The sequence below is a fragment of the Lissotriton helveticus genome, chromosome 12 (assembly GCF_964261635.1).
Source record: "Lissotriton helveticus chromosome 12, aLisHel1.1, whole genome shotgun sequence".
Taxonomy (NCBI): Eukaryota; Metazoa; Chordata; class Amphibia; order Caudata; family Salamandridae; genus Lissotriton; species Lissotriton helveticus.
The window spans coordinates 466,558,456-466,583,055 of record NC_136073.1 but is presented as its reverse complement, the minus strand read 5'-3'; the positions used below and the strand labels follow the sequence as shown (position 1 = coordinate 466,583,055).

The following is a 24,600-nucleotide window of genomic DNA, read 5'->3' as shown; positions in this document are numbered from 1 at the left end:
ACTCCTTCTGGCCACTAGGCCATCTGTCTTGCAGCTGCAGGCAGCACTATCTGGACACAATGGCCAAATGATGGGGGTGTGCTGTGGGGTATGTATTTGAGTTTGATTGCCCTTGCCACCTTCCAAGTGGCCTGGTCTGTAGCACACACCAGCTCTAGGCACTATGTATTAGGACACTTAAGGTACTTGAAGCGCTGATTGCTTAAAAGCTCTTAGGACAGGGGGGTATCTGTTTTAGAATGGTTACTGCACCTGTTTCCTAATAATAATAATAATAATAATCCTGTATTTGTAAAGCGCACAGCTACCCGTAGTTTTCCCGGCACTGGGGGCTATCGGGAAGATTAAGCAAGCTCAGTCACATGGTGCTGGGCAGACCCCTGCCGCCGGTGCCGGGGATTGAACCATGATCCCCGGCGTCAACACGAGTGGGAGCAGGCGGGACAGAGACCAGACGCACAACTGGAATATAGGTCTACTGTTAGCGCTGGGACGCCTCAGGGTAGCTACGCACTGTATAAATCCATATCCAAATCCAAATCCAAGAAGAGTAAATAATAACAAACATTTGCAATACAATAGATCTCGCATTTACGCAAGTTTGAGCTATTGACATTGTAAATGACAATACCTTTATTTTTATTTTCGTTTTTAAAACCTAAATAAAACGCAGTCATTTACAATGCCAATAGCTTAAACGCGCATAAATGCAAGACCTATTGCATTCCCTTAGAGTGGGTGGGGTTCCAGGGGAGACGTCACAGCTTAGACAAGGCCGAAACCGTCTAACAGCAGGGATGACAACCTAATGCAGAGGGCAGCCCTCTGTCGGTCGTCAGTAGAATTGCCGTCTTTATCTCGACTGAGGCCATCAAAAAAAGAATATATGGTGAATCTGGCATACCCATAATGCATTGCATGAGTGACTAACAGCCACCACAGCGAATAATAGCTGTCTATAAGCATAGAACATACATTTTGTATCTGTTCTTTACCAAGAGAGTTAGCTATTTTTTTTTCACACTCAAGATCTTTAATTTCGTCACAATTGTCTCGGTAAAAACAATTGCAATCTAATAGCTCACTCGTATATGTATATAATATATATATATATATATATATATATATATATATATATATATTAGTAATTTTCTGCATTTAGTTGCACTCAGTGTGGCAATGAAGAAAGAAAATGTCAACATTTTTGACTGGTCTCATCATGATGTGGGATCTCAATGAAATGTAACTAAATAAGTGATTGGCATTTTAGGGCTATGTGTCAGGCGGGCTTCCAGTACTTGCGCAGGAACAGAGATGCCTATTCCCAATGCCCCGCCCAGGAGACCCACTGGTAATAATACACAATACTCAGCAGAATCTCCCAAAGGGGGAAGGGGGAGTGGATAAAATAAATAAGAAGACAAAGAGACTACCTGCGGTTATCTGTCTCCAATTTCCTGCTTCTTCTCCATGCAGTTTTTGTTCTTGGTTGGAAACCCTGGAAACAGTATAACCTTAGACCTTGCACCTCTTCTATGGTCTTCAAAATGTTCTATCTTGCATTTAGAGTCTTTTCTAATTATATTTTTTAACCAACTCCAATCGTTGTTCTTTCAGGTCTTTTACTCGAGGTCTAAGAGTTGATGGGTAAGTGTACTGCTTCTTATGTCTCTACTTTTTAACTACTATTGTTCATGCTATATTTACAATTCATAACATTTGAATCTGCTAAGTACTTAGCTTAGAATGATCTTGTAGCGGTGTCTCTTCTTATTGGAAAAAACTAACACTGCTTCTTAGCGCGCTAGTTTCTGTTTAGGTAGTGTTCTCACAGAAAACCAGCTGCGCATGAATTCCGATCACTCGAACGCTACTTCAGCCGAAGTAGCGTCTCCGTACATGTGAGGAAGGCAGAGACTTACTCAGTTGCCGAAGGATGTCCTTAATCAATGCGCAGGTCTCAGGAGGGTAGTGTTGCTTGAGAAGCGAACCGCGCATGAGTTAACCTACTCCTTCTCTGAAGAGGTGAAGTCATGCGCAGGTCCCAGGAGAGTAGCGTAACTTCAAGAATGGACGGCGCATGAGTCCAAACCAATTACCACAAAACGAGGCGGATTTGAAAAATCTTATACATGCTAGACAATATCTTCAGAGTCTCTAATTCAGAATTACTTGACGAACACGACGATACCAGAACTAACTCGACGAACACGACGAAAAACCCAGACCGACTAACTAAACTTATGGGAGAGCTCCTGAGAAGGCGTGCGCTTTGGTTCACAGTTCAGGTGAAATGCATCAAGATTCTATTGCGAGGGCTTGAAGTAGAATCTTGGAATGTTAAAAAGGACTAGAACTGCACTCCTCCACAATTGTCGGCCATCTTGGAATTATTTAATCTCCAAGCTTCCTTCCAAGTAATGGCTTTAACTTTCTGTAAGTTGGGAATGGTCTGTAGTAGATATGTTGAGCAAATAGAGAGGTCCTGATCCTTTGGAGTCCTGACACTATGTTGTACTCTGCGGCGCTCAATACCCAGGGTGTGGGGGCGCCTGGTGATGGGTGTATGTTTATTACTAGCAGCTCAGCTCCGAGCTCTTTTGCTTCTGTCTGCCCATAACAAACCAGGGCTGTGAAGGGTCACGTCACAGCGGTCCATCAAGGCGCTGTTCGAAGCCATCCTAACAGCAGGGATGACAACCTAATGCCGAGGGCGGCCCTCTGTCGGTGGTCAGTAGAATTTCAGTCTTTAGTCTGAAAGGAAATGTCGAATGAGGCCATCTTAAGAAAGATGACATGGTGAATCCGGCATACCCATAATGCATTGCATGAGTGATCCTAACAGCGGCCACAGCGAATGATAGTTGTCTATAAGCATAGAATATACATTTTGTATCTGTCCTTTAGCAAATGAGTTAGCATTTATTTACCACACTGGAGATTAAATAATTTCGGCCTAATTGTCTCGTAAAAATTATACACAAAGACTATTATATTTGACCTTTATACACTCCGTAAAATTCTGTATTTAATTGCACTCGTATTCTGACATGGGATCTCAATGAAATGTAACTAAAGTAGTAATCAGTTACTTTGGAACTGGATTGTGCTCTGCGGTGCTAAACGTGATAGTATTAACACATCGTGAACACATACATTTCATATTTGCAGAGCGGTCTGTGCTAATGTCATGGAAGCTGCAGCCATTCTTTCACATGGGTCGAAGTGAATTAAACAAGGTGGAGTGATGGCCGGAACCAGAAGCTACAGGCATATGTGCATGGCATCCCCTGAAGCAGGCGTCATGGTGAAAAAAAATGACGAGACCAGGCGTCATGCTACGTGCCATGATGAAAAACAAGTAGTCCCTAAACAGAACATACGTACACAGTTGCAGCGCAATAAAACTGCAGTTGGTCGGTGCTGCTTTAATAAAAACAGAAGTAATGATTCGAAGGAGCAACCAATAGGGAGCCCAGAAATCAGAGTGACAAATAAATGACTCAATTGCAAGCAGCAGGCGGGATTACTCTCACTATACTGTTTACATCAGGTCTTGCAGACAACGCATGCGCGCTGCCCAGGCTCGACCTTAAAAGGGGAACTAAGATAGAATGTGCCAAGTGAGCAAGCCACGCTGCCTACTATGCCAGCCAAGTCTGCTGCAACCTTGGCGCACGCTCAGACAGCAGAAGCCTGGCATGTTAATGAGAGAAAGGTTTACATTTGATCAAACCTCAATTCAATCACTCACTTCTAACCCAGGAGGTTTCTGCAACTGGATTGGTTCATAGTCTACGCACGTTTCTGCCTCTGTCCCAATTTCCCCTTCTATACTTCTCTCCAATTTGTCTTTCTTACATTTTGAATAACCCTATCACTGTGGCAAAGTACATTTTAGGGAAAATATGAATTCTCAGAATTTCTCACTGAATCCCACACTGGAAGCAGTAATCCGCTATAAAGCACCAACTCTTAGAAATACTAAATCACCAAACTTGAAAGGTATCATAGCGAAATCAACTCGTCACGACTCTAACCAACAACACTGCATCCTATGAATGCAAGCACCCCACACCGAAGTGAATACTAAAAACACCTAACCTACTGCACTGGTGCAACTCACATAACTGCACACCAAGTACAGCCTCAAGTGCGTGTCAGGAATGTTACACTGCTCAGAGGCATACAACCGGCACAAACCTAGACTCAAACTTTAACAAATTTAAGAGAAGAAATCTTATGAACATCTAAACCAAGTAATCCCCCTTCAACATTCAAGCAACCAGCAAACATTTGCACCACACCTACAGTGCACTGTTTCGTAGGCCTGGGAGAAATTTAAATTACGCAATTATAGTTGTGTTTCGCTTATTAAGAGAGATTTCCAAAACTACAGCATTATGCCACTTAGTGTATTTACATGCCATTCACAGTAAAATGTACCACAAAATGCGCTATTCCCAATGCTTTGTTTAAATGCACCCTTAAGCCACAAATCGATACAGAGATGTGTTTTGTGCTAAAGTAAAACATCAGATTTCATGTCATTATGCGTATTATGCGTAATTTCATGCAATTTTGCTGACATACCATGTGCTGCTGATACAAGGTTAGAGTTTGGTATGACTGGATGATCCAGGATTCTAAAACCGAAGGAAGAACTTGCAGAGGAATCATGGACAGGCAGGATGCTTTAAGGCTACCCAAAGGGGTTTAGGGGTGCTGCAGGAATGACCCTTATCACAACTGTGGGTGCTCTCAGATGAGCCTCTCGAAGGACCGGAGATACCGCTCCTTTTCTGCCCCACTGCTTTCATATAGGAACAAATGACCAATCATTCAGGACACCATAACTCATGACGGGTTTGTCACTTAGGGATAATCGGGGATCAAGCCGACCCCACCCCTCCACTCCCGATCCAATACACCACATCCATTCGTTTCTTTCTGTGATATTTTTAATTCATCTTAAACTTGCTTTTTTAACCACTTCCTGTGTTGACATGGACTTTAAAGGTCACACGATATAATTGAATATTCATTGTGGAACCAAGGGTGTGTAATGACACTACACCAATAAGAAGGCAAGAGGCTTTAACCATAGCTCAATCATTCATTTAGAGCAAGCAGAAAAGTGAACACTAGAAATGAAGATCACGCTATATATTTGAAAAGAATAGGGTACACCGTATCCAGAAATGAGGAACTTGGAAAAACACTAAACAAACAAAATGAATCCATTAAGCTGGAAAAAATGTAACTCCATGTATGCGTCATATTGCTCACCATGTGTCATACTAAATGTCATACTGAAATCATGGGAATAAGCACTCAAGGGAAAGCAGTCTGGTGCCATTCTTGTAGGCTCCATATGCAACATTTATTTTGGGAGGAAATCCACTCATAATATTTTTATATATAAAGACCAAATAACCTAGTGTCTAAAGAGCCCCTCTGGTGGTTGTAGCCTAAAGCATCACCAACAGTAACACTGCAGTTTTTTGCAGCAGGTTGGGGGGCCAGTTGAAAACAAGCATTGCCAAAGGCAATAAGTGTCACCTTGAAGACCTACTGACTATGAATGAATGAATAAATAAACGTAAAAAATAAATGTCGGTAACGTCAACCTGCATGCATGCAGTAGGGGCATACAGTAGGACGTATGGGATAGTACACATGCATCAGGGCAGTGGTTATGAACTTTTTGATTTCTGTGGACCACCACTTAATAATCAATTAAAACAGGGACCCCCACCGAGTCATTACTGTGCCTCTGGAACATCAGCCTAAGCATTTTTGTTGAATTGGACCACAAAACAATGCACAAAAAATACAGAAACAAGCACTGATCAAACAATTACACAAAAGATTAAATATTTTGTTTCACGAAACAAAATTCTAAAAATCTCAACTTTAATGGGAAGGTTGGAGCATTGCTATGCTCAATTGAGACCACTCATTGTCCATACTATATTCTATATGATGCACTATCACTGGTCCCACGAATCAATCTTGGGACACTATAACTTAATTTTTAGCCTCCAATTTCAAATTGCTTCACAGTTTCAGAATGTTTTTTTTTTAAAATGACATTTTACATTTTGCTTCTTAATTTACATACACTTTATAAATCTGTTATTATTTAATTTTCTAAGCAGTCACAGAACCCCCGAGTAGGGCCTCAAGGGTTCCCAGTCCACAGTTTATGGACCACTGCATTAGGACATGTGTGACTGCATTCATGGGTAGTGTCGTAGAGTGCATTGGGATAGAGTGGCATAGAGTTCATTGGCATAGAGAGTAATGGCGTAGAGTGCAATGGTGTGGAATACAGTGGTGCAGAGTAGAGTGCAGTGGCGTAGAGTGGACTGGTGCAGAATACATTGGTCTGCAAAGGGGTGGGTCAATAAAGGAGTGTCTGGGGAAGCAAAGATGAAATAAAAATAAAGCTGGGTGGGGGGCGGAGGGGAAAAGCAGTACACTAGTGAGAGCAATGTGGAGCAAGTGCGAGGGGTATGGCATGGGTGGGGTTCTGATGACCCAGAGAAAGAGCAGCACAAGGGAGAAAGCAGCAAAGCGCCTTGGGTGTGATTTGGCACAGGCGCAGCGGACAAGGGTTAGCGCTAGAAAACATATGTAATATCATGGAGGGCTTGACAAAATGAAAAAAAAATATTTCCCTTAAAGTGAACAGTTGAAAGATACAAGTCAGACATTTAAAAGTATGGAAGAGAGACTATGCTCCAGAGGAGGAACAAACACAAGAAGAGGAACAAAGAGGAAGGAAAGCCGTCTAATAAGAAGTAAACAAATTAGAGTAACAACAAATGGAAACAGTTCGCCAGCTCTAAGCCCACTGCAAGTTTCTGGCATAGCCAACAAAATGTCTTTCACTTCCAGACAGCTAAAAGCTGTCTGGAAGGTGAGACCCAAAAAGGTGCGAGGGGGGACAAATATCTTACTAAACCTGTGGCATCCAAATATTTTGTGTGTGTCCTGAATTAAACTTCTTGAATTATTAACTAAATGAAGCAACGTGATGAAATAACAATTGACTAAAAACAGCAAAACATTGAACAATTGATGAAAACGCAAAAAATAGGTTTGAAATCACATTCCAGGTGAAGTACTTAAGCTCAAGATAAACACTAAGAACACAACACACATTCCAAGAAAGGTAGCAAAAACAAGTAACAAAATATAAATTGTAAAGACGAAAGAGATAAAAAATAATAATTCCGAAATAGTAGTGCAGGGAGACCTTTTTTCTATCTCCGACACAGCAGCCTTTTTAATGGTGGCACTTATTCATGAGAGTACAGTGTTGCAAAGGAAGAGGGTTGAGAAACAATAGTGCCACTCAGGAAACACGGGTGCAGGGCGTGACATCACACACAAACATAACACTTAACAGCTTAGCACCAAAGCATTGAGGCACAGCGGTGATCTGTTCTTAAAAAGAGGTTGTACTTACACTCCACATATTTCAGCGAGCGGAAAACCTTCCGTTGAGGAGTGACACGTTTGATGTTGGGGTGATCTTCCAGTGTCAGCAGGCCAACCCTTGGGTTCTCTTTAAGCTCAATGACTTCGAAATCGCTGGGGTAGTCACTGGCGGGGTTGCTGCGCGGAACGATTCTCCAGTCTTCCACTCCACTGCTCGTCAAGGCGCTTGAAATGAAGCTACTCCTGGCTTTGGCTGTGAAATACCCAGTGAACGCTACAATATACTCTGGAAGAAAAAAAAAAAGGTCATGAACAACCAGTAGTTCCATTTCACACTTCATGAACAGGAAATCAGAACATTGGTTATTATTTGCTGAGTAGGGTATGAAGAGATGCCACCAAAGAAGCCCCCACAGTGAAGTTAAATGTGGAACTATAACAGAGCACCTCAACAAAGAAACAATGAAGGCTGGAATATTTGAGCTTTAATAAATAATCATTGGAAAGCAGCTGGCCAGAGTTTAGCAGCAGATCACAAGGGAAGCAGATCCCTCTTAGTATTAAGGTCTACCATCAGACTTAATAGAATGCTCAGCCTGGTTCTGCTTCAAGAGAAACTGTAAAAGGTTGCACTTCGATTGGGTGAACTGAGGTTGCAAGTGGTCTGCGCAGCAGCCCCCCCTTAAGATGTGTGGGGTAGCCCCAACGCTGGCCTCCAACCGATGTATGAACGGGCACTCAAGTGAACCTACATGAGACATGCAAGATGATTCTAGTAGTGATGTGGCGCATTCCCCCATCCCCACGCAGAACAGCCCCCCTTGGGATACGTGGAACAGCCCCCTTGGGATACTCAGAGCATCCCTAATTGCAATCTACAACCAATGCATGAAGCAGCACGCCAGCGAACCCTCATGAGGCATGAAGGATCCCTTTAGTGGTGATGTGGAGCAGGTGCCCCTTGGGATACGCGGAACAGCCGCTCTTGGGATACGCGGAACAGCCGCTCTTGGGATACGCGGAACAGCCGCTCTTGGGATACGCGGAACAGCCGCTCTTGGGATACGCGGAACAGCCGCTCTTGGGATACGCGGAACAGCCCCCCTTGGGATACGCGGAACAGCCCCCCTTGGGATACGCGGAACAGCCCCCCTTGGGATACGCGGAACAGCCCCCCTTGGGATACGCGGAACAGCCCCCCTTGGGATACGCGGAACAGCCCCCCTTGGGATACGCGGAACAGCCCCCCTTGGGATACGCGGAACAGCCCTAATGGCAACCTACAACCTACAACAATGCATGAAACAGAAAGCAAGTGAACCTTCATTAGGCGTGAAGGAGCCCTCTAGTGGTGGAGTAACCCTTCCCCGGGGATTTTATTTTTTGGGAGTTTTATCTAGCGAGAAACTAGACCCAAAAGGTAACAGTGATTTTTACATGAGCACCAGCTGCATTACAGACGGACACATTAATTTGTTTGTTGTTGGGCACAGGGAGATTAAGTGATTGGATGCTGAGCATCCCTGCTGAGACTCGAACCAGATTCCCCAGGTCCAAGGTCGACCGCTCTAGCCGTTAGGCCACATACTCTCCCTTCGCGGAGCAGCCTCCCTTCGGATATGCAGTGCAGCCCTAATAGCGCCCTTCAACAGATGCATGAAGCAGCATGCAAGTGAACCTTCGTGAGGCATAAATGAGCCCTCTAGTGGTGTTGTGAAACAGCCCTGTAGAGGGCCATGAGAGAATGCATAACACAGCGGGCTAACAAAGATACAGTGATAAACTTAAGAAATGGCTGTGATTGAACTGCAGCTGAATTGGATAATCACCAGACAACAGAAATTGGAACCACAGATTTGAACATGCCCATGATGTCCCCACACCTCTGGTGATCCTTTTCTCCAATTTATTCCCAGCTCCAAGTAGCAGAAATGCCCAAGAACCAGTCGGCATTTTACCTCCGATTTTCCAAGCAGGTATGTGGCGGCCGGTGTGGGGGGGCCACTGGTCAGGGCCTCCTTTGGAACCTGCAGGAACCCACAATCAGAAGTGGATCACTATGGATGAGACATGTCTTCCTGGGAAGAGACCAGCTTTCGTTCACCTGAAGCATCCCCCATGCTACACACAGTTCTGGGTGACAAAACAGCCGAAACCTGTGCAGACTTCCACAGGGAAGCCAGATCAAAACGAGAGCTGTGTATGGGTCAGGCCATGGCACTGGCAGGGGGGGGGGGGCTGAGGCATAGCACTTGCAGGGGTGGAAATAACACATCCCGACCCAACCTTTCCTTGGGCAAATAAAAGTGCTTTCACTGCGTGCGTCATACACCCCGCCCTCTTACACTGCCGCTTCTAAAACTAAGGTCACGTCGTGCATTACTCGCCCATTACATTTTTATTTAAGTAAAAGGCCAAAAAATGAATGGGTGTTCTCGTGAGATTGGAAACGAATCAAACTGTGTAAAATGTCGCAATTACCCATCAATTTAATGATTACCCATCAATTTAATGATTACCCATCAATTTAATGACTCGAATTGGTGATTTGCTACATCTAAATGGGAAAGGGGAAAGTAATATACTAAGAAATAGCACGGTGGGTTAATGCTACTGTGGTCTGTGTGGGACCTACAAGTGGCAGTTAAAATCCTGGTGGGTGACTCAAAATGACCAACACTGAAGTAGGTCACAACTGCTTGTTTATGGCTCAGAAAGCAGGCCTCCTGCCTACTGCATTATAGTGTTTTCATTAACTTGTCTCTACCCTGTGTGGGCAGGCCTTCCACAGTCCATGTTTAAAAGTAATACTCAATCTTACACCACGCTTTAGCCCACCTCTCTGTTCGTGGTGAATTGCATTTTCAACCATTTAAACTCGAACTACTACAAGAAAGGTTTTGGGGAATAAAAATATACTCTGAGACCGAGAAGTTAAACTTCTATACGAAAGAAGTGGTAAGTACTAATGTGTAACTACGCAGAAGTAAACAAAGAAGAACATACAAATGGCGTATACATTTGGGCAATAAATACATAACAAGCATTGGAAATGCAATAGGTCTCGCATTAGAAAAGTTGGAGCTATTGGTCTTGTAAATGACAAATTTTTGATTTATATTTTGTTTTTGAAAATAGCGAAATTAATAGCTTTGTCATTTACAATGCCAATAGTTATAACTTTCGCAAATGTGATACCTATACCATTTGTAATGCAATATGTGTTGTATTTACGTGACTTGCATGTATTGATATTACAAATGAAAATGGCTTTTAATTTTTTTTTAATAATTAATACTTAAATAAAAGGTATTGTAATTTATAATGGTAATAGCTTAAACTTTTGTAAATAACTTTTGTGAAGATTATGTTCAGTGTATTTTATTGTGACGAAAATCCAAGAACAGAAGTGAAATATTAACATATTTGTTACATTTGCAATAAAGCTTGAAACATTGAGAGAACATATTTGAACCAGTTGTTGTTGAATGGTTGCACAGATTGATGCTCTGGTGGCGCTGAGTGATGTTGTGATGGCGAACGAGTGATGCTGTGGCGTTTAGTGATGCTGTGGTAGAGCATAGTGATGTTGTGGTGCCCCTGAGTGATGTTGTGGTGCCCCTGAGTGATGCTGTGGTGGTGGTGAGTGATGCTGTATGCTATGTTTTGTTTTGATATCCTATGTTTTGTTTTGCTATGCTACGTTTTGCTATCCTATGCTTTGATTTTTTATGCTATGCTATGCTGTGTTTTGTTATGCTATGCTATGTTATGCTATGATGCTATGTTTTGTTATGATAAGCTATGTTTTGTTGTGTTTTATTATGCTATGCTTTGTTTTGCTATGCTATGTTTTGGTATGCTATGCTATGTTTTGTTGTGTTTGGTATGCTTTGCTATGTTTTGCTATGCTATTATATGTTTTGTTTTGCTATGCTGTTTTGTTGTGTTTTGTAAAGCTATGCTATGTTTTGTTGTGTTTTGCTATGTTTTGTTATGCTATGTATTTTTTAATGCTATGTTTTGTTATGTTATGCTGCTTTGTTATACTATGCTATGTTTTGTTTTGCTATCCTATGCTTTGTTTTGCTATGCTTTGCTATCCTATGCTTTGATTTTTTATGCTAAGCTGTGTTTTGTTATGCTATGATGCTATGTTTTGTTATGATAAGCTATGTTTTGTTGTGTTTGGTATGCTTTGCTATGTTTTGCTATGCTATGTTTTGGTATGCTATGCTATGTTTTGGTATGCTATGCTATGTTTTGTTGTGTTTGGTATGCTTTGCTATGTTTTGCTATGCTATTATATGTTTTGTTTTGCTATGCTGTTTTGTTGTGTTTTGTAAAGCTATGCTATGTTTTGTTGTGTTTTGCTGTTTTGTTATGCTATGCTTTGTTTTGTTTTGCTATGCTTTGTTATAGTATGCTTTGTTTTGTTATGCTATGTTTTGTTATGCTATGCTATGTTTTGTTGGGTTTAGTTATGCTATGGTATGCTTTGTTGTGTTTTGCTATGCTGTTTTGTTTTGTTATGCTACGTTTTGTTATCCTATGCTGTTTTGTTATGCTTTTGCTATGTTTTGCTATCCTTTGCTTTTTTTGTTATGCTATGCTGTGCTGTGTTTTGTTATGCTATGTATTGTTATGCTATGCTGGTGAAGGTGTGAGGGTGTGTGTGAGGGTGAGAGTGTGTGAGGGTGAGGGGGTGAGAGTGAGGGGGTGAGAGTGAGGGTGTGTGAGGGTGTGTGAGGGTGTGTGAGGGTGTGTGAGGGTGTGTGAGGGTGTGTGAGGGTGTGTGAGGGTGTGTGAGGGTGTGTGAGGGTGAGGTGGTGTGAGGGTGAGGTGGTGTGAGGGTGAGGGGGTGTGAGGGTGAGGGGGTGTGAGGGTGAGGGGGTGTGAGGGTGAGGGGGTGTGAGGGTGAGGGGGTGTGAGGGTGAGGGGGTGTGAGGGTGAGGGGGTGTGAGGGTGAGGGGGTGTGAGGGTGAGGGGGTGTGAGGGGGGAGGGGGGGGGGAAAGAAAACAGAACTATCTCTCCGGAACCAAATCATTTTTACGAGACCAGACATAAGTAGCAAACATTTCGAAGCCCTCCCGCTCGTAGTTTGAATCATGAAATGAACATAGGGGCCAAAGTGAAAAGATAGAACAATAACACGTCCGTACTTGTGATTGAAGTTATGGGACATGGACCCACGCTTCCCCCATTTAAACCCAAGGAACGAACGTTTTCAAAGATGGAACAACACGTCCTTGGACCCCCACTAACAAAAGGAAGATATAAATGCGGCACGAATAAACAGGCCAGCGAAGTTCCCATACCTTAACAACATCGCGATATCATCAAAAAGCCGATCCATCGCCGAGCAGTGATGCGTGGAAAACAGCAAACCCGGAAATACCTGGCGTGTATTAGAGCTTTTTTTTTATTATTGTTATATAATACTTCCCGCGTTCGGCCCTGATCCAATCAGGGAGCAGGGCAGGATAGAGACTGCGGTAGGGAGAATCAAAATCCGAAATGGAACTAGGAGTCATCAGACCGGGTGCCTGATATCTCCGACAACTGGCGGCTCGGGCATTCAGACCCCTCCTGCCCCAGTTGTCAGCATTTGTCACATTTGTGCACTTTGCTGAGGATGAAAGTGTGCTGGTATCAAGTGACCCACAGTTTATACAGAGAGCAGTTGAAGAGGGACATTTATCTACTGAGCTAATTTTCGGACATATTGTGGGATCTACAGGTTTACACACACATCAGTATGTTCATTAACTGAAGAAGTTACTGTTTTGATAATGGCCAATAATATGAAGGTTTGGATACAGGTCTCCCCAGTCAGCGTGTCGACCATTGAGCTATTTCAGAGCGAGTATAGCGGCTGTGCTGAGATACTAATGGAAATTGATACAATGTTTGTTCCCGAATGAGTTATTAACAAAAATATTGTCACCATTATAGTAATTATTAGTATGAATTTTGCGGGAACGTCAATGAGATAAACGCGGAGAAAGCAAGGTGAAAGCAGCGGCAAAAATCAAGGAGAAGGCACTCAAATAATGAGAAAAAGCGAGGAGACACGGCCGGCCAGCCGTGAAACTGAAAGCACGGCCGGCCGGCCGTGAAAAAGCCTTTGATGCAGCAGGGGGTAATTAGGGGAGGAGAATGGCTGGGCTGAGGCAGAGCGCCAAGCCTTTGATGCAGCAGGGGGCGGAGCGGGAAGAGCTGCTGGCGGCACTAAGCTGACGATTTGATGCTGTGCACGCGCATTTTAACTAATTGCGCTTGCGCATTGAGTTAAAAGTGCACATGCACTTCATCAAATCGCCAGTGAATCGCCAGTGTAGGTAAGCTCTGTTTAAGCCCCCATAGTCTCGCTCTGCTCAATGCGCATGCGCATTGACAGGCGAGACCTAAAAAGAGGGTTCCTGCATGGGGTCGTTAGTAATGGGATTGGTTACTAGGTTAGTAACTGGATTAGGGCGTGCTTGTGTTTAGCTTCTCGATGTTAAATTACAAAGCAGACTGTTTGCAGTGGAGGCAATCGAGACGATGTTTGTAGATAGTTAACACACCCTGGTGTACAGGGCAGAGGCGGAACTCACTTTGAGCAGCTGTGCATTTTGAAGGAAAGCCTTCCTGCTTTCTTAAAACGGTTTTTATTACTTTCAAGATCTTCCATTTAAAGGAGGGGACTCCAACACTAGATGTCGTCCCAAAAAACTAAATATTTCATACCCAGATTTTGTTTTTTATTGCAATCTGCCACGAGGTGATCAGGAGACAGACCAGAATCAAAAGGACTAGAGCTAAAAGGGAAACGCTTACTGCCGTGCACCCTTACGCTCTGATCGCCCTTCCGTACTCTACTTCACTCTTTGGTAAGAAGTCTACTATTTAAGGGCAAGTTCTCCGTGGACCCCTGCACAACGCCCTAGCCTTGCATGTTGTGGAAACTTACTAACCCAACATTGAGAGTTCAAAGCTGAAACCAAAACAGGGGGTCTGGTGGTCGAGGAAGTCTCTCCATTACTGAAAGTCAGTGTTAAGAGGGGAGAACAGAACTCAGTCGGGAAAACAAATTCAGCAGAGGGGATTCGCCTAAAACAAAAGCAATGATCCTGCCCATGTACTTTAAGTCACCCTCGGTCAGCAAATAGTAAAACGAGCATTGGTAAAGCCAAAAGGTCTCGCCTATGCCAGAACTATTGGCTTTACCAATATGTTTTAGCCATGTTGTACACCAGAATGGCTCCTGTTCAGCGTGGCTAAACGTTAGTGGGGAAAAAGAGAGTGTTTGTAAAGTAGAGTGGAGTGTTGCGGTGCAGAGTGGAGTGTTATGGTATAGTGTGGAGTGGAGTGGAGAGGAGAGGAGTTAAGTGTCATGGAGTAGCGTACAGTTTTGTGGAGGGAGTAGTGTCAGAGTGGAAGGGGGTAGAGTAGAGCGGCGCAGAGAGGAGTAGCATAGCATAGAGTGGAGTAGATTGTTGTGAAGTGGTGTAGAACGGAGTAAATTGTGAGAGCGGAGTAGATTGTGAGAGTTACGTGGTGTGGAGTTCTGTGTCATAGAATAGAAGTGGCATAAAGTGGCACAATGGGAGTTGCGTAGAGAGTAGTAGAATGAACCGTGGAGTGTCCGACAGTGGAGTGGAGTGGAGTTTCCTAGAGTGCAGTGCTGCAGAGTGCAGTGAAATACAGGGGTGCACAGTAAATTAGCGTAGAGTGCGTTGGAGCACAGTGCCCTGGTTTTGAGTAAAGTAGCGGAGGGTGCACTGGCGTAGAGTGCAGTGACGTAGAGTAGCATAGACTGCAGGGGCATAGAATAGTGCAGAGTAGAACGCAATGGCTTGGAGTAGAGCGTGGCAGAGTGGCGTAGAGTGAAGTGGCAGAGTGGAACATTGCAGGGTAGAGTGGAGTAGTGCAGGGTAGAGTGAGAGGTGCAGAGTGCAGTACCGTACAGTCATGCATAATAGTGTGTCAGAGTGCAGGGTCGTAGAGTGGTGCAGAGAGCAGTGATGCAGAGTAGAATAGAGTGACGTAGAGTGCAATGGTGTAGATTGACGATGCGTGCAGTGGCATAGAGTACAATGTTGAACAGTATAGTAGCTAAAGTGCAGTGGTGTAAAGTAGTTGGCGTAGGGTGCATAGGTTTTGAGTAAAGTGGAGTTGAGTGCATTGGCGTAGAGTGCAGTGGTTTAGAGTACATTGGCATAACGTAGACTGCCGAGGTGTAGAGTGACGCAGAGTATAGTGCAGTGGTGTAGAGTACAGTAGCATAGAGTGCAGTGGCATAGAATAGCTTGTTTCACAGGAGAGTGGAGTAGTGCAGGGTGGAGTATAATAGCGCATGGTGGAGTATAGTGGTGCAGGGTCGAGCGCAAAGGCACAGAGTGAAAGAAGTAGAGTGGTGCAGGGTAGAGTGGAGTGGTGCAGGGTAGAGTAGAGTGGGGCAGGGTAGAGTGCAGTGAAATAGTACTGGCTTAGAGTGCAGTGGCGTAGAGTGGTACAGAGTGCAGTAAAGTGGCATAAAGTGCAGTGGAATATAGTGCAGCTATGTAGAGTAGATAGTTTCAGAGTAGAGTGGCGAGGAGTGATGCAGGGTCGAGTGGTGTGGTACACAGTAGTGGCGTGGAGTGGCAACGAGTGGAATAGTGCATAGTAGAGTGGTACAGAGTAGAGTGAAGTGGTGTAAAGTGCAGCACCATAATGCAGTGGTGCACAGTAGATTAGAGTGCATTGACAGAGTGCAGTAGAGTGTAGTGGCAGAGCAAACTGATGCAGAGTGGCGCAGAGTTCAGTAGCAGAGAGTGCAGTGGTGCAGAGTAGAGTGTCGTAAAGGGCAGTAGTGTAGAGTGGTGCAGAGTGCGTTGGTGCAGAGTGTAGCCGCATACAATGGTGCAGAATAAAGGGACGTAAAGTGCAATGGTGTATAGTACAGTGGCATACAGTCCAGTGGTGTCGAATAGACGGCCATAGAGTGCAGTGTCTGAGTGTATTGGCTATGAGCAAAGAGTGCACTGGCGTTAAGTGCATTGGCTTGGAATGGCGTAGAGTGGAGTGGCATAGAGTGGAATAGAGAGGCGTAGACTGCAGTGGCATAGAGTTGATTGTTTCAGAGTAGACTGAAGTGGCATAGAGTGCAGTGGTATAGAGTAGAACGTCGTAGAGTGTAGTGATGCAGAGTAGATTGGAGTGGATTGGTGTAGAGTGCAGTGGCATATAGTGGAGCGATGCAGAGTTCTGTGGCACAGAGTGGCATAAGGTAGAGTGGCAGAGTGATGTGTTGCAGGATATACTGTCAGAGTGCAATAGTGTATAGCAGTGGCCTGGAGTGCAGTGGCACAGAGTAGAGTGGCACAGATTGTGTTGACGTGGAGTAGAATAGAGGAGCGTACAGTGCAGTATTGCACAGTAGATTGGCGTAGAGTGCACTGCTTTTGAGTTAAGTGGTATAGAGTGCAGTGGCATGGCGTGGAGTGGCACCAAGCGCAGTGGCGCACAATACAGTAGATTGTTTGAGAGCAAAGTTTAGTGGTGCAGAGTAGAGTGGCATACAGGGTATTGGATTAGAGTGCATTGGTGTACAGTGGAGTGGTACAGAGTAGACTGCATTGATGTAGAGTGCAGTGACACAGTGTGCAATGTTGCAGAGTAGGGTGGCATAGATTGGAGTGCCACTGAGTGGTGTAGAGTGCAGTGGTGCATAGTAGAGTAGTGTGGTGTAGAGTTCAGTGCCAGAGTAGAGCTGAGTGGTGTAAATTAGAGATGCACAAAGAGGAGTGGTGCAGAGAAGAGTGCAGTAGTGCAGTGTGGAGTAGAGTGGCATAGGTGGAGTGCTGAAGAGTAGAGTGCATTGGCATGGAGTAGAGTGGTGCAGAGTGGAGTGGGGTAACATGGAGTATGGAGAGTATGCTAGTGTATTGCCATTACAGACAACACATCTACAATTGATATGACCATTACATTTGCACTAACAAACAGTTTTATTTATAAAACGTATGTAGCGCACAAACAATGTGTGGAAATGTCATCACCTAGTTTATCGATTTGATTGTCAGCATACTTAATTTACAGACATTAAAATTTTGATGGGTGCTAGGAAAAAAAGCCTCTCTCAGGCACTTCTCCAGAGCCAGCATGATTGTCACATAAATCAGATTAAGAAAAAAGAAACACTAAGCTCCCTAAAAGAGTATTGGACACAGATAATAGAGTAACTTAACAGAGTGACGGAGTGGAGGGTTGTATTAGAAATGAAGAATCGTCTCTTGGGACTGCTGCCTAGAGACCCAAAACGCAGAATCAGTAGATGTTTCTTAATACTGCGATTAACGATGGCCAAAAGATGAATAGCAATACACTGGCTAACCCAAAGAAGTCCAAATATGGATAAATGGGTGGCGGGTCTTAGGGAATGGGCAACAGCTGAGGTGGAACGCAGGCGGAAAACGAGGCGGGACGAGAAACTACCAGAGGTGCTGCTGGCCTGGGGAATGATGATAAAGGAGCTGTTGAGACTAGCCTGCAATACACAGCAAGACCTTGATAGGGGAGAGAGACAGGGAACAGAGGACAGCCAGAGAATAACTGTGCAAATTATTAATGTACGGGAGAGCATGGTATGAAGGGAATGTAATCTAAAATGTAATGGAATAATATTCCTCAGAATCAACACCAAAAATACTGCATGGAATAACAGCTAAAAGCTGGCTTAGGGGGAAGTTCAGGGGTTAAGTTCACACTCACTGAAGAATATGATTTATTGCACAGGGAAGTCAAAGGGAAAGTAATGCAAGCAGATGTAAAGTTGTGATAAGGATAACAAAACTACTGCATACTCTTTAAACGTGTGAGAATAATGACTGTTCAATAAAATGAACAGAGAAAAGGTTTTTTTTAAAGCACCAAGCTCCCTGGAAGACACAGCTTGACATTTGACCTCGGTATTTGAATGCACAGCAAATGTGACAAGATAAGAACAAGATTTAAAAGCCTGTTTACAGAAAGAGAGTTTGTGGAATAATACTGTAAACATGGCTTAGGCAACAGGAGGGACAAACTGAACATGGATAGCCTAGAGCACATAAAGCCAGCAAATAGGAAGCCAGTGAATGTGAGTTACAAACCACAAAGCCAATGATAATCAATGGGTGGAATTCATTCCTAGGTCAATTTTCTGAAAGTCCCCAAGATGTCTGGAGCAAACCAGATAGCTGTGCTGTCTGGTAGGCTGTGAGCTAAAAAGCAAGAGCAGGGCTGCAAGTGTTGTCCTTTTACCTATGTACACACTTGTATTATTACTAGCATTTGTAAAGGGTGAAGTTACCATATATATAGGTCTTTATAATTTAACACAATTTCAAGGCCCAGGGCGAGAGAAGGACAGACAAGGTGGCATGTTACAAGTACACTTATCTTTTTGTTAAGGCTAATTTCCAATGCATCCAGAAGGGCATGCGAGTTTAGTGGGGTCTACAGGTCTCCGGGTGACATTTCCAGAGGGTGCTCCATAAACAGCGAAGGAGTAGCTTGAAGCAGGAGGGTCATGCTGGAGAAGCAAAGCAACCACACATTTATATCAGGTGCAATTAGGTCAGCTTGGTTGTTTTGTGCCTTGCTTTCAATGTATAGGCAAATCACTTGGAATACTGTAATGCACCACCTACACTGCATTGTAGCTGAAGAGGGGGGGTAGAAAATGCTGATAAACCAAGTTTAACTTGGTAATTTGCAACATTTGTGAGAAAGATGCTTAGTAAGTGTATGCAGTTGGTAGCGGATATAGCACACAAGAGGACACTTTCTTCAACTTTTTAATAGGGGCACCAGATAGTTGAGGGTTTCTCCAGCCAAGGAATCTTGTGTCTGAAGCGAACTTAAGGTAGCTCTAGAAGTACTTTAATGGCTTCTCAACATCAGTATGATACTGAACTGCTACCCAAGAGAGCAAGTAAAGAAACACGAACTTCTAGAAGAAATTACAAGCGGTTTAACTACTTTTCAATCAATCAATCAAGGGTTTGTGAAAAGCACTACTCACCCATGATGGTCTCAAGGCGCTAGGGGGTGGGGGCAGCTCTGGATCAGTTGTAGCTTCTGGATCAGTCGAAGAGCCAGGTTTGGAGGTCCTTCCTGAAGGTTTGCAGGGTTGGGGAGTGTCGGATGTTCACGGGGAGCTCTTCCAGGTCTTGGCTGCGATGTAGGAGAAGGCTCTCCCACCTGTTCTGGTTCTGCGGATGACCTTAGCCAGGGCGAGGTCGGCGGAGTGGAGGTTTCTTCTGGGTACGTGGAAGGAGACTCTCATGGAGGTATTTGGGTCCATTGTTGTTGAGGGATTTGTAGGTGTGGGTGAGGAGTTTGAAGGTGACCTTCTTGTTGATGGGGAGCCAGTGGAGATCTCGCAGGTGTTAGGTCATGTGTTCATGACACGGAGTCTCTAGGAGGAGTCTGGTGGCGGCGTTCTGGATCGTCTGGAGTGTGTGTAGTAGAGTTCGGTTGATTCCGGCGTAAAATGAGCTGCCGTAGCCCAGTCTGCTGGTTAGGAGTTCAGGGGTGACAATCTTTCTGTAATAACTACTATTATCAAGTCTACCAAGGCTCCAACACTCCCTCTAGTTGACGCCTCATAGTATTATGTGAATCACAAATACTTTCAAGTGTCGAGTACACTAAATCCTAAATAGGCAGGCACACGTTGATCTTGGATTCTTGCTCTCAGTTTTTAATCACCCTTTCACCAGACTCCTGGAATGATCTGGCCTCAAGTCCGGGAAGGATTATCTATCTTCCACAGCACAAAGGTAACAAGCATTGCATAGCCAATAGGTCTCACCTTTGGGACCTTATAAGTGCTTAGCCATGTAACAGTTGATGCTATTGCACCAAGGATATTGTGCTGCATAACTAAATACTCATAAGAACCCAAAAGCGAGACCCATCAGCTATGCCAATGCTTGTTTAGACTGGATGTGGTTTTCAGTGCGGGCACTGTCAAAGAGGATGTACGGGAGAGGGACTGCATCGTTGTTTTTGGATCTCTAGGCAGTTAGTCAAGCAATTTATTGAAGCATCATATACATATGAAGTTAAACTAGCCCAGGTATGGCGTTATCACTGTAAAGATCAACACAATTATCTGGGTTTTTCGCAGGAGTGTAACAGCCCGTGTAGCGAACAAAAGATGAAACTATTTTGGGTGCTTGGGATAACAAAATCCAATTCTTACACTGGCACTTGCTAGTCATGGGTGAGAGGCTGATCAAATGAGGAAAAAGACCACGTTACAGCCGTCACAGTGATACCTCCTGGCCAAGGCTCTAGTTATAGCTGAAGTAACAACCCATTGGTAAGGAGGGCTAAGCACAGCTTTTACAGTTGCATCTGCAGCAGAGAGCCGAGAGCTCTGCTCCACGGGATTGCGAACCAAGTACAGGTACCCGGTAAACCAGGTTGGCTTGCAAAGTCAGGGACAAACAGGTAACCAGAACAGAAAAGTTCCCTCTGCCAATCTGGAGAGCATGGAGGCCGCTGGGTGGCTTCAGCCCTCATGGACCCTGGCAAGGCAAAGTGCATGTGTGTGTGGATCAGTGATGGGTGCCCCAACAACCTGTGCACTGCTAAAGATACCGGATAAGAACAGGTGGAAAGAAGCCCTAAATGGTTTTATGATCAGCAACAGGAAGTAGGAAAGAGAGAAGACATGGTTTCTTTGGTTGTGGAGAGCTGGATATCTAAAGCCACTAAGGAAAATCTCTGGAAGCCAGTAATATCTGTTATCTTATATCACAACACCCTCTCACTCTTACATACCACACTCTTCTGGAGCCAATATTAGTGCCCAAGTATATTTTCAGACTAAAATGTAGTGCTTACAGTGTTTTTTTATTGTTAAAAAAGATTTTTAGAGCTGGATATCCCCAAGAATCCCCTTAGAAGCATCCTTTGCATGCGTTGTAGTGCTACGGCTTGTGCAGCTCTCATTTGGGAACCAGAGTTTGAAAGCAAAACGTGACTTCGGCTCCCTCCTTCACAACTTCTTCTGTGGTGGAGCTGAAGGTTACTGTCGCCTGGTTAGGTCTGGTATACTGTTGTAGGTACCAGATGAGCCATCATTCAGCAGAGGTTATGAAGGGTTCTGGACATTGAAATGACCATGTCTTTGCTCATGCCCCTGGAACTCGTGGGATGCGCTCCCCGGGCTGGTTATGCTGGGCGTTGTGAATGATGCAAGTTGTTACTGACTAGGTGGGGTCAGTGTTCCTTCAATGGACACTGGAGCAGGTTCAGCACTAGGTGACTTGTTCCAAGGAACGCTCTATTATCTTTTGCCTATACCAGTTCGAGTGTTGTATTAAAGCACCATGAAATGTTATGTGCCCTTTCATTTTCATGTAGTTCTTTAACGCCCCCCCCAGCCCTCAACGCCCCATCCACTCTGCGTGGTCTGGGGAACTGCGGGAATGGATGGGTGTCTATGGCGTGCTGCAGCAGGCCTGACAGACACCTGATGCCCGGCAGTTTGTGACTAGGAATAGAGTATTCGTTGTTCGTAGCAAGAGGCACCGAAAAGCTCCCCACAGGGGAAGGAAAGGGGAAAATGGAGGCCGACCAGGCCGCAGCGCACGAGAAGCTCCAGTTTTATGGCACGACACGGAGGCCATATTATGCAAATCTCCTTTATTACCACAGCTCAGCAGCAATAATGTAATAGAACTTTGTGAACATTCTAAAGAGAAGACTAGTCCCTCTCTGACCAGGCATCTTCCTTCTTTGTTGCTGCTGCTCAGAAAGATAAGTACTGCTCTTCAAGCTTAGTAACTTAACCTATCACTAACTTTATATTTGACATTTGGTCTTTACCTGTTTGCTTAGACGCTATATATATATATATATCATATAATGATCATAACTATAACTATATTGCTTAAACGATAAACTCTTATTTGCCTTGAGCGTAAATGATATTTTGCCAGCAGTAACTGTATATCCTATATTTGTGCCTTTTGCCTTTTCCCTCGTTATTTCTGGACTTCCGCTTTCACCTCAAATGCTTTGTTTTTAAAATGCGCGATCTCAACGATCATATGCTTTAAATGAAAATAACCGCTCGCGCGAACGAACCCTAGCGCGTCCCAAGCCTCGATAACGGCTTACCTGGTCTCCCGCTTTCGGGATTGCTCCACAATCTTCTTTTCGAGCACGGTGAATTTCCGGCTCATACACGGCTAACATCGGGTCTTCCGACCCCAAAATACCTCACCGCAATCACGGTCTCTCGGCGATGACGCTCTCGGGGCAATGACGCGTACGCGCGTTAGAGGAAAGGACCCTAAGAACGGTCACGCACATCTCACAATGCGTGTAGCAACCATTTCATGCTTCATAGCAACCCATCACGCCGCGTATCGGTTATTTAACGATCTCCTCATCAAAACGTTTTCCCTTCACCTTTCCTTTACGCAATTAATCGGTAACTTTTCCGATATTCCCTAAAAATATTAGACTTGCTTAAAGCCATAAAAAAAAAAAAAAAAAAGAAGGAGGGGAAAGCCATACTTACTATATCAGAGGCATAATAATTAACAATGTCTACATCGCCCTCTCTCGACCAAAAGCTAGAGGAACTCGTCAATAAGGCTCTAGAGAAAGCCCTAGGCTCAATTGACGACGCTATTAATAAAAAATTGGACTCCCTTTCCAATCTACCCTCTACCAGTAAATCTAATGGGGTATCTAAAGGTAACAAAAAAAGGGCTATTATCCCGACTCAATCCAAAAAGGGCGCAAAAAAGCTGAAGAGCTCTATTTCTACAGGCCCTAGGGGTGCTGACCAGACTGGTGCCTCGGGCACCCCAGATGGGCATGATATAGGCCCAGAACTTCCTATCCACATCGACAGCGACGGAAGCTGTGAGGAAGAGATTGAGCTATCATGCTCATCAGGATTTAATACAGATGTGGAGGATGAGAATGCTAGACGAAGCGGAAGCTTAGAAGGGGCTTCTAAGGCCTCGGCCTCTAACAGTATGCCTCTAGACCCATTCGGGGAAGAAATGTTTGATCCCCTCCTAATTAAGCACCCACTCTCTCCGGAATGGACCCCCTCGCAACATATCGTTGACTACCTTTCATTCTGGCTTAGAAGGGAAATACCCCAAGAAGTCAGATCTAGACTCAGATCTGAATGCCCACGCCCATCCCTACCAAATAAAATCGCTACGACCCCAGAGTTAGACCCTAAGGTTGGGGCCTTTATAGCCAAAAACAACAGGGACCCCCAAGGAAAGGTCTAGACAAAGGACTAAAATCATGTCAAGATCGCCTCCTTGACGTAATAGGACCTCTTACTAAAATATTCGAAATGACAGAATCTGCTTATGTAGGGAATAACCAAATTGATGTCAAGGAGCTACGAGAATGGGTGCAAAGAGCGATATGCCTTGTTGGCAATGCTAATACTGCCATCTCCACAGAAAGGAGAAAAGGGGTCCTATTCAAAATAGATCCTAAACTCATTGAACTAGCCAAGAAAGACGGAGGTGCTGACTCACAAGGTCTCCTCTTTGGCGAGGACTTCATTAAAGAAATGGCCAAGTATGTGAGCGCCTTCAGCTCAATTCAAAAATCGCAAAAAGATATTAAAAAAGTATTCAATGATAGAGTTTTTGCCAGGGCCGGGAGAATACGGGGTCGTTTCCCCGGCCGCGGAACTCAATCTTCAAGACCCTTCAACACCCGCGGAGGGAGATTCTCCAACAACTACGGTTCCCAATTCTTTCCACAAAGACAGAGAAACCGAGGACGTACCTTCAGAGGCGAACGGAGACAACGTTCCTTTTCTTCAGGTAAGAACCTTAAAAGACCATTCAGATACCCCTCCAAGGGTGGGAGGGAGACTACGCCAATTTGCTGGGAACTGGAACTTAGTAACACAAGACAACTGGGTCTTAGATACAGTAAAGGGTTACAAAATAGACTTTCTGGGTATTCCCTTTCAAACACGTCGCCCTCACGAGATCACTTTCTCTCTCAAAGACCGAGACCTAGTCTCCAAAGAAGTACAGCAACTGTTACAAAAAGGGGCAATAATCGAGACGGAAACAAGAGGTTTCCTCAGCAATGTTTTTCTAGTGGAGAAGAAGAACAAAGAACAAAGA

The 24,600-nt window shown here is 44.3% G+C and overlaps 1 protein-coding gene across 1 annotated transcript in view; it reads right to left on the bottom strand.

The window, feature by feature from the left end:
• The window catches only part of MBTPS1 (membrane bound transcription factor peptidase, site 1), a 298,949-nt gene that overhangs the window by 190,833 nt on the left and 83,516 nt on the right, over window positions 1-24,600 (bottom strand). Inside the window, exon 3 of the mRNA XM_078670462.1 lies at window positions 7,478-7,735. Coding sequence (XP_078526588.1) covers window positions 7,478-7,735 — 258 coding nt within the window. The remainder of the gene's footprint in view (window positions 1-7,477; window positions 7,736-24,600) is intronic.